Source organism: Scyliorhinus canicula, chromosome 11, assembly GCF_902713615.1.
Source record: "Scyliorhinus canicula chromosome 11, sScyCan1.1, whole genome shotgun sequence".
NCBI lineage: Eukaryota > Metazoa > Chordata > Chondrichthyes > Carcharhiniformes > Scyliorhinidae > Scyliorhinus > Scyliorhinus canicula.
In genome coordinates, this window is record NC_052156.1 from 19,318,510 (window position 1) to 19,333,617 (window position 15,108).

The 15,108-nt window shown below is 42.9% G+C and overlaps 1 protein-coding gene across 2 annotated transcripts in view; it reads right to left on the bottom strand.

Annotated features, from left to right (window-relative positions):
• The window catches only part of LOC119973878 (copine-9-like), a 540,456-nt gene that overhangs the window by 321,440 nt on the left and 203,908 nt on the right, over positions 1 to 15,108 (bottom strand). For both annotated transcript variants that reach the window (XM_038812403.1, XM_038812402.1), the window contains exon 4: positions 12,348 to 12,451. In XM_038812403.1, coding sequence (XP_038668331.1) covers positions 12,348 to 12,451 — 104 coding nt within the window. The remainder of the gene's footprint in view (positions 1 to 12,347; positions 12,452 to 15,108) is intronic.

Genomic DNA, 15,108 nt, shown 5'->3' on the forward strand with positions numbered 1-15,108 from the left:
GTAAAGGCAGGGGCATCGGTCCCTTCCCCATAAATAGTTCTGGCTGGTCTGATACCCCGAAGACTGCCACTTTCGGGCCAGGCTCCATCTTCACCACCACAACCTTGGATATTGCTTCAAAGAAGGTTGCCCAGAACCCGACAAGTCCAGGACACAACATGTGGTTTGGCCGTGCCTCCATGGCACCGTTCATAATTGTCCTCCACCTCCAGGAAGAAACTGCTCATTCGGGTTCTTGTTAGGTGCACTCTGTACACCACTTTCAATTGCATGAGGCTTAGTCTTGCGAAAGTGGAGATAGAGTTGGCCCTGTTCAAGCTTCGCTCCAGAGTCCCCACCCTATTTCAATCCCTAGTTCAGTGGGGTGTGCCCTTAATAGTCATTCATACAGATCCCTGCTCCTAGATTTTCCGCATTCAGTAGTTCCTCTAACATTGAGTGTCTCGGGATCCATGGGTATGATGTCGTCTCCTTGTGGAGGAAGTTCTTTACCTGTAGGTGTCGCAGTTCGTTCCCATTGGTTGTTGTAGTTTTTCAGTCAGTTCTTCTGAAGTCACCAGCCTGTTCTCCGTATAGAAGTCCCTAACAGTCAGCATCTACCCGTCCTGTCTCCATCTCTTAAAGGTGGTGTCCTACATGGCTGGTGCGAACCTGTGGACGCTGACGGGGGCCATAGTGGCCCTTTCGGATAGTTCGATGTGCTGTCTCATTTGATTCCAGGTTTGGAGTGTGGCCACCACCACTGAGCTTGTTGAGTGTTTGGCTGGCGGGGATGGGAGTGCTGCTGTTGCGAGGGCTAGGAGGGTCGTCCCTATACAGGAGGTCTCCTCCATCCTCACCCATTCCATTTCCGGTTCTTTCGCCCATCCCCTCACTATTTCTGCTGTGGCTTCCTAGTGATAGTACTGTAGATTTGGGAGGGTCAGGCCCCTCATGTTTCTTTTTCTTTGCAGGACATTTATGGGGATCCTTGTGTTCTTCCCCGCCCCCACACAAACATCATAATCATTTTGTCGATCGAGGTAAACAAGGCCTTAGATCAGTATGGATCTGAACAGGAAGAGGTATCTGGATAGCACGTTCATCTTGATCGTCTGCATCCTCTCTGCTAGAGAGAGCGGGAGTGTGTCCCATCTCCGCAGGTCCTTTTGACTTCCTCCGCCAGACTAGCCAGATTCCACTTGTGGATCCGTGTCCAGTGTGGGCAATCTGGATCCACAGATAGCGGAATTTATATTGGGCTTACTTGAATGGTAGTCCCCCCCAGATCTGCCCCTCCCCCTACAGGGAAGACTTCACTCTTGCAAACCTCGCTAATTATGCAAAAGTCCTTCCGACTGTCCATGTGGGCCAGCAGCTGATTAGTCCGCACTCAATCAGTTGGTGGGTTCAAAGTCCCAGCGCTGTATTTAAATACCAGTCCGGCACACCTGTCTTCACCAGACCCTGCAGGATGAACAACTCAAAAGGAAAAGGCTTGGCAACCACCCTCCCCTACAGCCCATCACCTGCGAGGTTCCCATGCCCCATTGGGATATCTACCCACCATATCTGGAGTCTTCATCCACCCCCATCTTGCAAACAATGCGGATCCTTAGAATCCATAGAATCCCTAAAGTGCAGAAGAAGGCCATTTGGCCCATCGAATCTGCACTGTCCCTCTGAGATAGGACTCTATCTCGGCCTATTCCCCTGCCCTATCCCCGTATCCCTGCATATTGATCATGGCCAATCCACCTAACCTGCACATCTGTGGAAGAAAACTGGAGCACCCGGAGGAAACCCACGCAGACACGGGCAGAAGGTACAAACTCCCCATAGTCCCCCAAGGCTGGAGTTGAACCTGGTCCCTAACCATAGTTGAAAATGAAAATTGCTTATTGTCACGAGTAGGCTTCAAATGAAGTTACTGTGAAATGCCCCTAGTCGCCACATTCTGGCGCCTGTTCGGGGAGGCTGGTACGGGAATTGAACTGTGCTGCTGGCCTCTCTTGGTCTGCTTTCAAAGATAGCGATCTAGCCCAGTGTGCTAAACCAGCCCCTACCGTGCTGTCCTTGTTTTTGAACTTTACATGCAGTCTTGTTAGGGTCCAACTTCCCTCCCCTTGTTCTTCCCCCTGCCTTCCATTGACCACCTTCTTAATCCACCTTCTTGTCCCGCTATGTACCATCGTGAGCCCACCAGCCACCCTTCCCTCACCAGCCTTGCACTGCCCTCCTTCCACATTGCCCTCCTTGTCTTTGTTCGGCCTCACACAAGGGACCATGGGTCCAGCAGCACGGTGCTGTCCGTGATGATGGAGGGCAGGAACCAGCCTAATCCGACAGAGTGGTGAACAGCACATCAGGGGCAGGGCAGCACGATGGCACTCACCCTGAAGCCTCTGGTAAACTGAGGACCACCTTGTGCACACCATTCATTCGCAATTGGATTTGACGCCAATGTAAATTCTTGCTGACGTAACGCAAGATTGAAAGACCTGATCTGATGCCGTGGGCAGCTGTTTTAATGAACAATGGTGAGATGCAACTGACCATCACCAAACCTGCCCAGGGCTGGTTGGGAAAAATCTGCCCTAAATCTTTAACTATTTACATTACATTTCCCTAACTCCCTTTTTTTTAATAATAACAGATTCTAACCAACTCTAACTGTTCCCCACCCACAGTCACAGTCCTGGGGGATTCAATCTTCCTTCGTATTCTCAGCACTTAGGGAAGAAGTCTTGAAGGCATGAGAGCTTTCTTCTGCATCCGGCAGGGCATCACCAACTGTGCAATAGGACGATAGGACTATGCAACAGCATAGCTGGGAAGCTAAATGTAGGTTTCAGAATGATTGCACTGCAGGGGCAACAAAGACTTCTCATCGAAAGACTGATCCAAAACAGAAGACTCTGGAACTAGAAGAGAGCAATTCAGTACACTCTGAGGAACCTGTTGCTCACTCAAAGGATGCTGGGAAAAAGCTTCAGAGGAGGGCTGATCTTTAACTCCAGGAATGACTGTCATAGCTGTAACATTGTTAACTGTATCAAAGACTGAAAAAGCTTTGAAGATCTGAGACTTAAGAAGACAAATGATAGAACGGCTAACTTTCTGTAAGACTGTCAAGAAAAGAATAAATTATTTCCCAATAGTTTTCTGGGAGGATTGTCTACTTTCTGTGAGCAGTGGAAGGACAGCGAGACTTCTCTCTGCATGAGGTTGCTCCACTATGGGCAATGGGAAGAATTGCTGAGACTACGGAGAAGAGACAGACATCTTCTGCAACAAGATAAATTTCTTGCAGACAGTCCATTCTGGGACAAGATTGCTGCACAGGATTCTTCAGCTTCAGAAGTGCTAAAGATTGTGCTGCACTTTCTGTGCTGACCTCCAGTTCTAAAGAGGAGAAGACCTTCATCTGAGGCTGAAGTATGGGTGGCCAATTGACTTTCACCCTTGGAAGGTACAAGCTCTGTGACTTTAAGTACGATTGAGTAGTGTGATCCTCTATGAATGCCAATCTGGACTCAGGGAAAGCATTTTTTGTGGAAGAGTCTGAATGAACAACAGGATATAAAGGCAATATATCAGTAGAGTCAGTGAAACTAAGATCTGAATACTGCTCTGCCATGTAAGGCACAGCCAATTCTTCCAAAAAGACAACAGACTGTGGTAAAGTACATCCAACAGCGGGAAAGATGAAACATTCTCTAGGACTCCAACCTCCAAGAGATCGCTCAGTACTGCAAGGGATTCTTCCCCATCACTGGCAGCACGGTAGCATGGTGGTTAGCATAAATGCTTCACAGGTCCAGGGTCCCAGGTTCGATTCCCGGCTGGGTCACTGTCTGAGCGGAGTCTGCAAGTCCTCCCCGTGTGTGCGTGGGTTTCCTCCGGGTGCTCCGGTTTCCTCCCACAGTCCAAAGATGTGCGGGTTAGGTGGATTGGCCAGGCTAAATTGCCCTTGTGTCCTAAAAAATAAGGTTAATGGGGGTTGTTGGGTTACTGGTATAGGGTGGATACGTGGGCTTGAGTAGGGTGATCATTGCTCGGCACAACATTGAGGGACGAAGGGCCTGTTCTGTGCTGTACTGTTCTAATTCTAAAAAAAGCTCTCTAGAAAGGACCAAATCAGCTCCAGCATTGGGATAGTCACCATCTGCTGCAGTGCCTTCTGTATCCACCACTTCTTGCTTTAATTCATGAAGAACTACCATCTAGTGGACAGTATCTGAGTGAAAGAAAGGAACTTACTACTGAGTTTATAAACTCCATCAGTGTCTGAAAGCTAAATTTCCACTGCTTCTAAATAAAAGGATGAAGATTGTCACATGAAAGATAGTGAGTTGTTCAACTGATGAGCATCATCTGGTTTCTCTAGGATTCCTACAAGCCTGTCAACATCGCCACTCAATAGGGATGTAAGATGTTTGTGAAGGACATAGAAAGAATCACCAATCTGTCACCCCTTGTCACAAAGTGCATTAATAATCCTGCCTTTAATTGGAAGTTCTGTGCAACCTGGACCTTGTAACTTGATGTCTGATGGATAAAGAGTCATTAGCTGAAGCCAAATGAGGTCAGCTGCTAAGTCGCTAACAGCCCCTCTAGTACAAATTTTATAAGAAGTATTGAAGCTTTGAACTTGTACTGTAAACAGACCAGTATTCGGGATTAAACCTGAACTTTCCATCTCTCACAAGGAATACTTGCTGGTCTGTGACTTTAATTAAAATTTCTGGATTTACAGAAATGCTTGAAATGTCCAGTATTGCCACGTTGGAAGCATTTCATGCCCCCTGCTGGACAGTCCTGGTCTCTAGGCTGGGTTTCATGCCACAGTGCAAACATCTCAAAATGTTGGCCAATGTGGAGTTGCCCACCCTTCTGTTTTGTTTGGCGGCCTTTTGTATGGGTGGGGCTGCTGCCCATGGGCCTAGTCAATCTACAGAGTCATGTGAAGCCTCAGAGCCACCATCAATTATTGTCTGGTTCAATACTCAAAGCTTGATCTGCCTTGCATACTGAACAACTTGATCCAACGGAAGATCATCTTTTGTCATCAGAGGGTCGGAGATTTTTCACCCAAAACACCCATGACTATGCAATCAGGGATTAGCTCATCCTTCAGCACCCCATATCCTAGCTTGGTGATAGAGGTCAATTAGGAATAATTCAATCGATTCCCCAGATTGTTCTGAGCGCTGATTAAAAGATGCTCAATTACTAAATTTTGCTTTGGTGCAAAATAAGTGTCATAGCTCCATAGAAGATGGGAGCAGGAGGAGGCCTTTTGGCCCTTCAAACCTGCTCCGCCATTCATCATGATCATGGCTCATTATCCAACTCCAATCATGCTTTCTCCCCATAACCTTTAATCCCATTCGCCCCAACTGCTATATCTAGCCGCCTCTTGAATATATTCAATGTTTTAGCATCAACTACTTCCTGTGGTAATGAATTCCACAGGCTCATCACCCTTTGGGTGAAGAAATGTCTCCTCAAAGGCTTTAAGAATGGAATCAAAGTCCATGGTGGGCTGCAGCTCTCCCTGTCTCAGGAAAACGTCATCATCTATTGGGCCTATTGTATAAAGAAAGCAACTAATTCAAAACTTTGGCTCCTTTTCAGGAAGACCTCTGTGGGCCTTCAGGCATCTCTGTGGTCCTTCGAGGCAGTCAAATGGGTGGCACAAGAGCAAAGGCTACTAACTAGTTATGGTCATTGTTTCCTTTCTCCAGTTTGCCTCCTTCTTCCACCAATGTTTCTCGAGCTGCTTTGAAAGGTTTCTTCACTCTCTGGCCCCATTGATAACATCGATGGTCCTTTATGTCCAGGTTGCCACTGCTGCCACCATGTTCTGAGATTGTGTCCTTCTGCCTTGGACTCTATGCATGGGACTTGGGACGTAGCTCCCCGTGAGTCCGTCCCGCTACCGCTGCCAACGAGGACGGAGCATTTGGCGCTCAGCCAAATCTGCATTCACTGCGGCGGGAACGGAGAATCCAATCGCCATGAAGGAACGGAGAATCAGAGTCTTGCTTATTCACCAGACTGCAGACTTACTCTAGTATCTGTTTAATACTTGTTTTATACTACTTTTATACTAAACAGATTACAGAGTAGCCATGTAGCTCCTCGGCATGATTCCAAACTCCCTCTCTCTCTCTCCCTCAAAAGAGAGAGAGAGAGAAAGAGAGAGAGAGAGTCTAACACATGACTGACTAGTGTCAGTGGGACATCATCATCCATGTCAGACATTCGCAGGTCCCATCTGTTAATCCTATATTCTGCAGGAAACACTTTTATCACTTGAAAAGAGGGGCAGTAAGTGGGCAGGATTTCTTTAATGATCTCTGGCCATAATCAACTGGAATATTTCCACCATTTCTGATCCCACCTTTGGTATTGTGAAGGTATCTAATTGCTTTAGGAAATCAGAAAAATGAGTTGCACATTGATACTTGAAGCCGCCACCCTGGACTGCGTCACGGTGCAGGTCTACTTCTTCATCTAACACTTGTGCGATTTTAACCTTTAAAGACCCTCCAGGGTTTGTGAACAAAGTGAGCTTATTTAAAACTTTTCTGACAACTGTGACATCTGAAACTGTAATTGAATGCTGCAGTGGGAATTCCAGCTCCCTCGCCATCAAGGGTCACATTTTTTCAATTGGCCTCCTCTCTGCTTTGTTACAGGAATCCAATCAATCAAGATCATTCCTATTCCTGAAGACTCTTCGTTGTCTTCCTGCAATGACTGCAGTCAGATAGTCGGCAAGATGGTGTGTTGGAGAATAATCTCTGCAGACAGCAGTCATCAAGCTACTAAACACAAGATAACATCTAACTCATCCAATTATCATATTCCAATAGACCAGAACACTTCCCATTTATTCTCATTCTGCACAATTCGAATGGTTTGGCAAAACAATATTGCAGGGCTGACTTTATCTTGTGCTGGTGGGGCAAATAGATGGCATTGGATCAACCACCCTTAATACAGACCCCTCCCCAATCATTGTTATTTCCCATAGCAGCCAAACCAATACTGCCTGTTTCCATTTAATGCTGCAAGTTAAAATTAGCCTTGCAGTCACCAGGGAAGGGAGAGGGGGTGAGCAGACCTTCATTTGAAGGAGATTTTAGGTGTTCTATCACGTATCAAATCAGAAAATTGTCACTTTCAGCAAAGGGGACATGTTGTGAATAATGGAAGTGGACCAATTTTCCCTTTAAAGCAATGGTGGGCCTTTTCGTGTGGGGGTGGGGTGGAGTGGTGCCCGGGGGAGGGGGGGGGGGGGAGGCGGGAGGCAGAAGCTTGCAGATTCACATCGGTGACATGATTTTGAGTCAGCAAATCAGGAGAGGGATAATCTGTCTTAGTCAGACGTCACTGGGAATCTGATGTTTCCCTTAAAGTATAATATGCAGGGGCGGACTGGCCAGGGTGTCAGCTTGCCCGATGGCAAGTGGGCCCCTGATGAAGTGGGCCCCCTATAACAATTAAAAATGCAATAAAGGAACAAACACAGACAACTGTTTTAGTAATAAAAAGGAATAAGAAAAAAAAGAGAACAGGACACAAATAAGCAGTGCATGTAAAGGAACGAAGCAGTGGAGGTAGTGGAAGGATGTGGAATAGGGGGGCCCGGGTCGGGCATAATTAAGGAAATTCCATGTTTTCAGCAAGAGTGTGTGAATTTAAAGATAAAGTTACAATTCGTGATTTGTGATGGTCGGCAACTTCAAAGGATATCAAGCAGTAGTCTTGGTTCAGCCAGTACATCGGTCCGGGGCCCGGAGAGCCAAGAAGGGGCCCGTGAATCTCTGAAGGGCCCTTAAAAATTATAATTAATCAGATAAATAAATCTCCAACTTCTTTCCTGAGATTTGTATTCTAACTTAATAAAATATATTTGTTTTTAAAAAGAGCAATACCAAATAAAAATGCAATAAAGAAACAAACAAATAATCACTCAGTGTATGAAGGAACGAAGCAGTGTTAAACGGATGTGAAAAGGAGTGGAGGGGAGGGGGGGAGGGGTTGGTTCACCCGGGTCGGACATAGTTGGAAATCCACTTTTTCAGCAAGAGTGTGTGAATTTAAAGATAAAGTTACAGTTCGTCATTTGAGATGGTCGGCAACTTGAAAGGATATCAAGCAGTACATAGGGTCGTGAGGTCACCGAAAAGGAGAAGCGGTACCTTTGACCGTGAATCATGAGGTCAAAGATATTGCAGTGATAAGCCATGATCGGTAAACTCAAAGGGTTGCGACTTGTAACACTACACTGGTATCAAACTGGACATGTTAACTTTGGTCGTGGGACCATTCTTAATGTCTTACTATAGTCAGACCAAACTTCTAAGTTTCAACAGTTGTCTCAGTTGCTTGCTGGTGTGAACACTGGACAGTGGATTGTCTCCTCTTCTGAAGCTTCATAGGCCACAGTAGTATTGACTAATGAACGTAGCCTATTGAAGTGTAAGTAAGTTATTTTAGATTTTTTATCAAGTAGGGGTTTATCTGGTGTTCCTTCAAGTTATTCTTGCAATCATCAATATTCATTTATCCCAATGTGGGCTATTTTTAATTCAGTTTTTATTTCAGGAATATTACCCCTACCAGCATGGAAAAGAAAAAGCATAAATCTGGGTCACTAAAACGCAAAGAATAAAAAGAAGCAGAAAGGAAGGAATCAGCCAAGCGATGCAGGCCTATTACAGAGTTTATAATACCACAAGCACAATCCACATCAATATCCAGTTCTGCAACAAATAATCAAGAAGCAAGAAACAATGCTCATGGTGATGATGCAATGACATGCGAGTTACAAGAACAGAGAAGAGCTACTTTGAATGTAGAGACAAATACAAGTGCATCCATTACTAATCAACCCAGGCCCAATATTTCTTCTGGCTTCCTTGTTCCGGTATCTGTACTGCCTGCAGTTGCAACATCTGAACACAGAGCTTCAACGAGTGACAGGGAATCAGATATTCCTTCAAGCATAAATGACTTGGTTTCTGAAGCACATCCTGTAAATGAACCTACGCAAGAAAATGAAAGATCAATTACTGGAATCTTCCAATATCCATCACGAGCAAAGCTAAAACAGTTTTTTGCTGAACATCCACTTCAGCCACTTGATGATCTGCCATTTGATGCTCGTTTGTATGCGAGGAAAATTATGAATGACTCAGTCCCAAGAAAATGGCTAACATATAACAAAGAAAATAGATGCTTATATTGTTCATACTGCTTAGCCTTTAAGTTTCCCAACACTTGTAATCCATCACCCTTTGTACGTGGCTTTAGTGACTACAGGCGTATTAGCCAGAGCTTGACTTTACATGAATCGACCCCAACACATGTCAGAAATGCTCAGCAATATATCAGTGTGGTTAATGATGGCACCTTAGATACATTTTTTGCAGCATCACTAATTAAAAGGAAAGAAGAAGTATTGAAGCAGAGAAGTATTATCGTGAGGATTATAGACATCATAAAGATGTTAGGCAAGCAAGCACTTCCTTTTCGAGGTCACAGAAATGAATCGGCCTACACTCTAGTTAATGAGGTTCTGAATCATGGCAATTTTTTAGCTACAGTGCAGTTGATGGCAAAATGTGACCCCATTATGGCAGCTCACGTTTCTGCAGTGCAAAACAAGTCTAAACAAAGAATCAAACGATTAGAGCAACAAGGAAAGGCTCAAAGTAAAGGCCATGGTGGACTTGTTACATACCTGAGTAAAACAACTATAAACATGTTAATCAAAATTATGAAGAATATGATACAAGAAAGAATTAGTCATGAAGTTTCTCAAGCAAAATATTATTCTATTCAGGTTGATTCAACACAAGATAATTCATCCATCGATCAGTTTAGTATTATTATTCGGTATGTGCTTAAAGGTATTATCTGTGAGCGACTACTTTCAGTTGTGCCAAGAAATGATGGTACAGGACAGGGACTTTTTGATCTATTGATTGAAACATTACAGCATCTTAAAATTGACCCCCAAAAATGTTTATCTGATAGCACAGATGGCGCTGCAAGCTACCATGGCCAGTATAATGGTTTACAAAGTAAAATTGCTGATATGGCTGATCAACATGTTCATATATGGTGCTATGCCCATGTCTTGAATTTGGTGATAACTGAAACAACAAAATGTTGTGTGCCTGCAGTTTCGTTTTTCAATTTGCTGCAGAATATAGCAACTTTTGTGAAAGCATCATGAAGAGAATGGCTGTATGGATAGAAGTTGTTGGAAAACATCTAGGAAAAGAAAAAATTAAACGATTAAAGCTAATTGGTGAGACCAGATGGTCAGGAAAATCCAATGCAGCAACAACTATATTTGGACGTTTTGATGATGCCGCTGCCAGTACTTTCGTAAATCTATTGACATGCTTATCAATGATACAAGATTCAGAAAAGTTTGATGCAAAAACAAAACATGAAGCAAATGTTTTACTTCAAAGTCTTCTAAAGTTTGAAACCATATTGACAGCATTTACTTACTTGTATATATTTGAAACTACAACCCTGTTATCAAGTTATCTACAGACAAGTGGTTTAGATATGTTTACTGCATGGAGTTTGGTAGATTCAACTACAACAAAGTTGAAGGAACAGACAAGAACATTTGATAACGTTCACAGCAAGGCTTTGGAATTTGTAAGCAAATGTAATGACAGGATTTCACAGATGATTATGGATGAAAATCAAACATTGGAAATTGATGCATTGGAAACAGCATTGCCAGTTAAGAGGCAGAGGAAGAAGAAAAGAATGGCAGATGAGCTTATTGATGATGAAAGAAATTCCTCAGATTCTCTAGCTGATTTTCGAGTAAATGTGTTTAACCTAATAATGGATCACATTGTCCAGTCACTAGAATCACGCTTTGTACAACACAAACAGTTGTATAAAGATTTGTCCTGCTTGGACCCAGCAAAGTTTAAAACTATTGCAGAGAAGGGCCTTGAAGATGAAGCATTGGAAGGTATTATTAAGCTGTTTCCACAAATCAGCAAAGATCAAGTAATATTGAAATTGTTTTCTTTTGCTTCAAACTTTGATGTATTAAAGCTATTGCTTAATGATGATGAGAATATGGATTCCAGTTGCAACAATTGTAAAATTTGCAGCACTTGCCCATCGTGTGTACTAAAATTTCTGGCGTCCAACAGACTTCATGACAAGGCATATGATAACCTTTATGAACTTTATAAAGTCATCTGCACATTATCAGTTACTCAAGTCCAATGTGAGAGGACATTTTCAAAGCTAAAGATCATAAAGACAAGGTTAAGAAATTCGCTGTCTGAGGAGAATTTGGAATCATACATGTTGCTATCCATTGAAAAGGAATTGTTAGATGAATTGGATGCAGAAGCAATTATTGTCAGATTCGCACAATCATCTAGCGAACACAAACGATTGCTCTTAATATAGTGGACTGCATGCAATGCTCTATTGTGCTTTTTAACTATCTGTTAATGTGTAAATTGTGCAGTAAACTATTTAAAAATATAAACCAATTACTTAAATTTTTTTTAAAAATTAAAAATTCAATTGTAACGTTCTGTATTTACATTTGGTATCTACTGCCAGTAATATGTACAGTACATGTACACTGTAATTACTAAGAAATACACATTTTTTTCCACAAAAATTTTAATTGTACCCTTTTTTCCATATGTATTTTTTGAAAATTTTATTTATTCTTTATGAAAATTAAATGATAGCATTGTAGTTGTGGGTGGGCCCCCTTTGTCTCCTGGCAACCAATATTTTTAGACCCAGTCCGCCACTGATAATATGCAATGAAAACATGCCAGTAGACCACTTAGTCAACACAGGGCTGATGGGAAAGGTAATTACTTGAAATTAAAGTGTAATTGCTATTGTCTTGGCCGTGTTCACTTTTCAATATTGCGAAGAATGGACAATTTTTGCCGAATCATAAATACACCTGCATTATGATAAATGTAACCAAAGTTTTGCCATTCGTACGTAACTGGTACAAACCCTGCATCATTATATAATTGGACCTGTAGTGCAAAGATGAAGAATGTCCCTTTCTAGATTTGTATTCGGAAAATGAAAACACTGCATTTTAAAATTAACTTTTGTATTTTATGAGAATGATGTTAGAGATGCATCTTTTTTTAAATGAATGTAGAAGTACCTCTTATATTTTGTATTTATTGCTTTTGCCCATAATCTGGATGGCCTTGTTTGCACATTATCTTTCACTCTTTGGCTTTCAGTATAATGCAGGCTTGCACCAGGACACAGCGAGCAGAGTGTGGCATCTGGCAGAAAGAAATGTTATTACTCACACATCAAAACGCAGATTCTGCTTCTCTTCAAAGAAATAATCCAGGACAAACTTGCGCACAAAATCTGGGTTCAGTGTGTTTTCAATCACTTCGGTCCTTCCGTACTGGGAGAAGCAGAAAAAAAAAGAAATAAAAAGACAGAATGAAGTAATTTGTCTGCAGAGGGCTTTGGAAATACACAGCTATCACTCAGTTAACAAGTCACTTCAAGAAATGAAACATTCAAAGGCTTCTCAAGCTCTTGGAGATGGACAAATAATCAACAGCTCGCTGATTGCGACAGATGGAGCTCTGTAGATCTGGAAATAATGCGGTGTAATAGTTTATTGATTAATGTTCCATTTTGGACACACTGCTTTCCATCTGACGCCAATCCCCAGACTTGTTTTGAATTATGTTCTTCTCTGATGCTTCTTTATTCCTTTATTCTCCTCTCCAGTGGTCCCACTTCGGAGCTGGAGTAGGCCATTCGGCCCCTCAGCCTGCTTCGCCATTCAATTAAATCACGGCTGATCATCTACCTCAACACCATTTTCCCAAACTATGCCCATTTCCCTCGATATCTTTAGCATAGGGAAATCTATTAGTTTCTGTCTTGAATATACTCAGTCGCTGAAGCTCCACAGTCCTCTGGGGTAGAGAATTCCAAAGATTCACCACCCTCTAAGTGAAGAAATTCCTCTTCATCCCAATTCTAAATGGCCTACCCCTAATTCTGAGACTGCGTCCCCTGGTTCTGGACTCAACAGCCAGGGGCAACACTCTTCCTGCTACTATCCTGTCAAGCCCTGCAAGAATTTTGTGTGCTTCAATGGGATCACCTCTCATTCTTCTAAATTTTAGAGAATGCAGGCCCAGTCTTCTCAATATCAGCTCAGAGGACAATGCGGCCGGCCGGGAATCAGTCTGGTGAACCTTTGTTGCACCCCTCGATGACACGTATATACTGGCTTAGATAAGGAGGCAAAAACTGTAAACAATATTCCAGGTGCAGTCTCATCAAGGCTCTATACAATTACAGCAAGACCTCTTTACTCTTGTGTTCAAATCCTCTGGCAACAAAGACCAACATGTCATTTTGCCTTCTTAATTGCTTGCTTCACGGACATATTAAAATTTCAGTGACAATATTTTTGAGCTCTTTCGTGGGATGTGGGCCACCCGCAATTGCCCTTGAGTGGCTTACTAGGCCATTTCAGAGGGCAGTTAAGAGTCAGCCACATTGCTGGGGGTCACATGTAGGCCAGACTAGTCAGGGTTGGAAGATTTCCTTCGCTAAAGAATATTAGTGAACCAGATAGGTTTTTATGACAATTGATGTTAGTTTCTGCAGTGATCTCTGTGGATGACTATACATGATCAATGCATGCAAATGTAGTACAGTCATTTCAACACTAGCTGTCTCACTATCAGATGGTATAAGAAAGACTTTCCTGCTCTTTCTGGGAGAGTCTATTTCAGGAGCGTGAACAGACAAGACATAGAATAGCTAGAGAGAGAGAACTTATAAGTTATTTCATTATTAAATTGTATAGTTAGTTGGTTAACTTTATTGTATTTTATTTCTTTTACTAGTTGAGTATTAAGTACAAAGAACTCACAGAATATTATTTATATTACTCATTAAATTACTTCATCTTTAAAAGGAGACTACTGTTTATTTCATCAACTCGGCTGGTTCAAACAGTAACATATATATTATGTAAAGTAATATAACAATTTCATGGTCCCCATTACTGAGAATAGCTTTCAGTTCCAGATTCATTAACTAAATTCAACTTGCACCACCTGCCGTGATGGGATTTGAACCCATGTTCTCAGAGCGATATCCTGGCTCTCTGGTCAAGTGGCATTACCACTGTGCCACCGGCACTCTCTCACCTTCGGATCCACAGTTTCTAGCTTGTGCTGTTGCTTTGGAAACGCAGACACCAGCCACCTTCCAGGGGCACAGTAAAGTCATAAAGAGGCATGGAGGGTCTCCTAACCACAGCCAGCTCAACTCTCACCGAACAGTAGTCATGAGTTGACATGTCCCCTCCCAACCACCAGGGTGCACTGTCCCAATCGCTGCAAGTTCGCTCCGGCACTGACTGTGAGCTATGATTCCCGGGCACCGGAAAGTAACTGAATGCGAAACTGTTTTGAAAACAAATCTCTGCCATTCCTCCATTCGTTCCTGGGATGTGGCACTTCTGGCATTTATTGCCCTTTCCGAGCAACGTTAGCTCAATTTCTGTTTGCTGTGCACATCCTGCATGTCACACTTAAGGCTGGCACGCATTCGAGCGTGCGTGCAAATTAACGGAACATTGATTCCCAGTTGCCCTTGTGAAAGTGGTGATGGGTTTTCTTTGCAAACCACTGTAGTCGCTGTGGTAAAGATGCTCCCAATACACTGTGACATACTCTCTTTAATAATTCAACCATCACTTCTTATTTGTCTTAAACTTCCGCCTCATTTGGAAGGTGAGTGGCAGAGGCCTGGGTCACGTCAAAAACATTGATTTTATTAAGTAATTCTTGGAGCTTTCACAGGTTTGACAAAATAACAAGAGAATCTAATCCTGCGGCATGGAATGCAGGCAGCCTGCAGGATCACAGAACTTCCCAAACTAGTCGTGAGGCCTGGCTGACAAAACTCCACCACTGTCAGGATATTCAGCTCGAGTAGGATTGATATAAATTTGTTTAGTCTATATTTTCTTTTTAATCTGTCTCTCAGCACGAACCATTCCTGTCTGACAGGGGCGACAGGCAG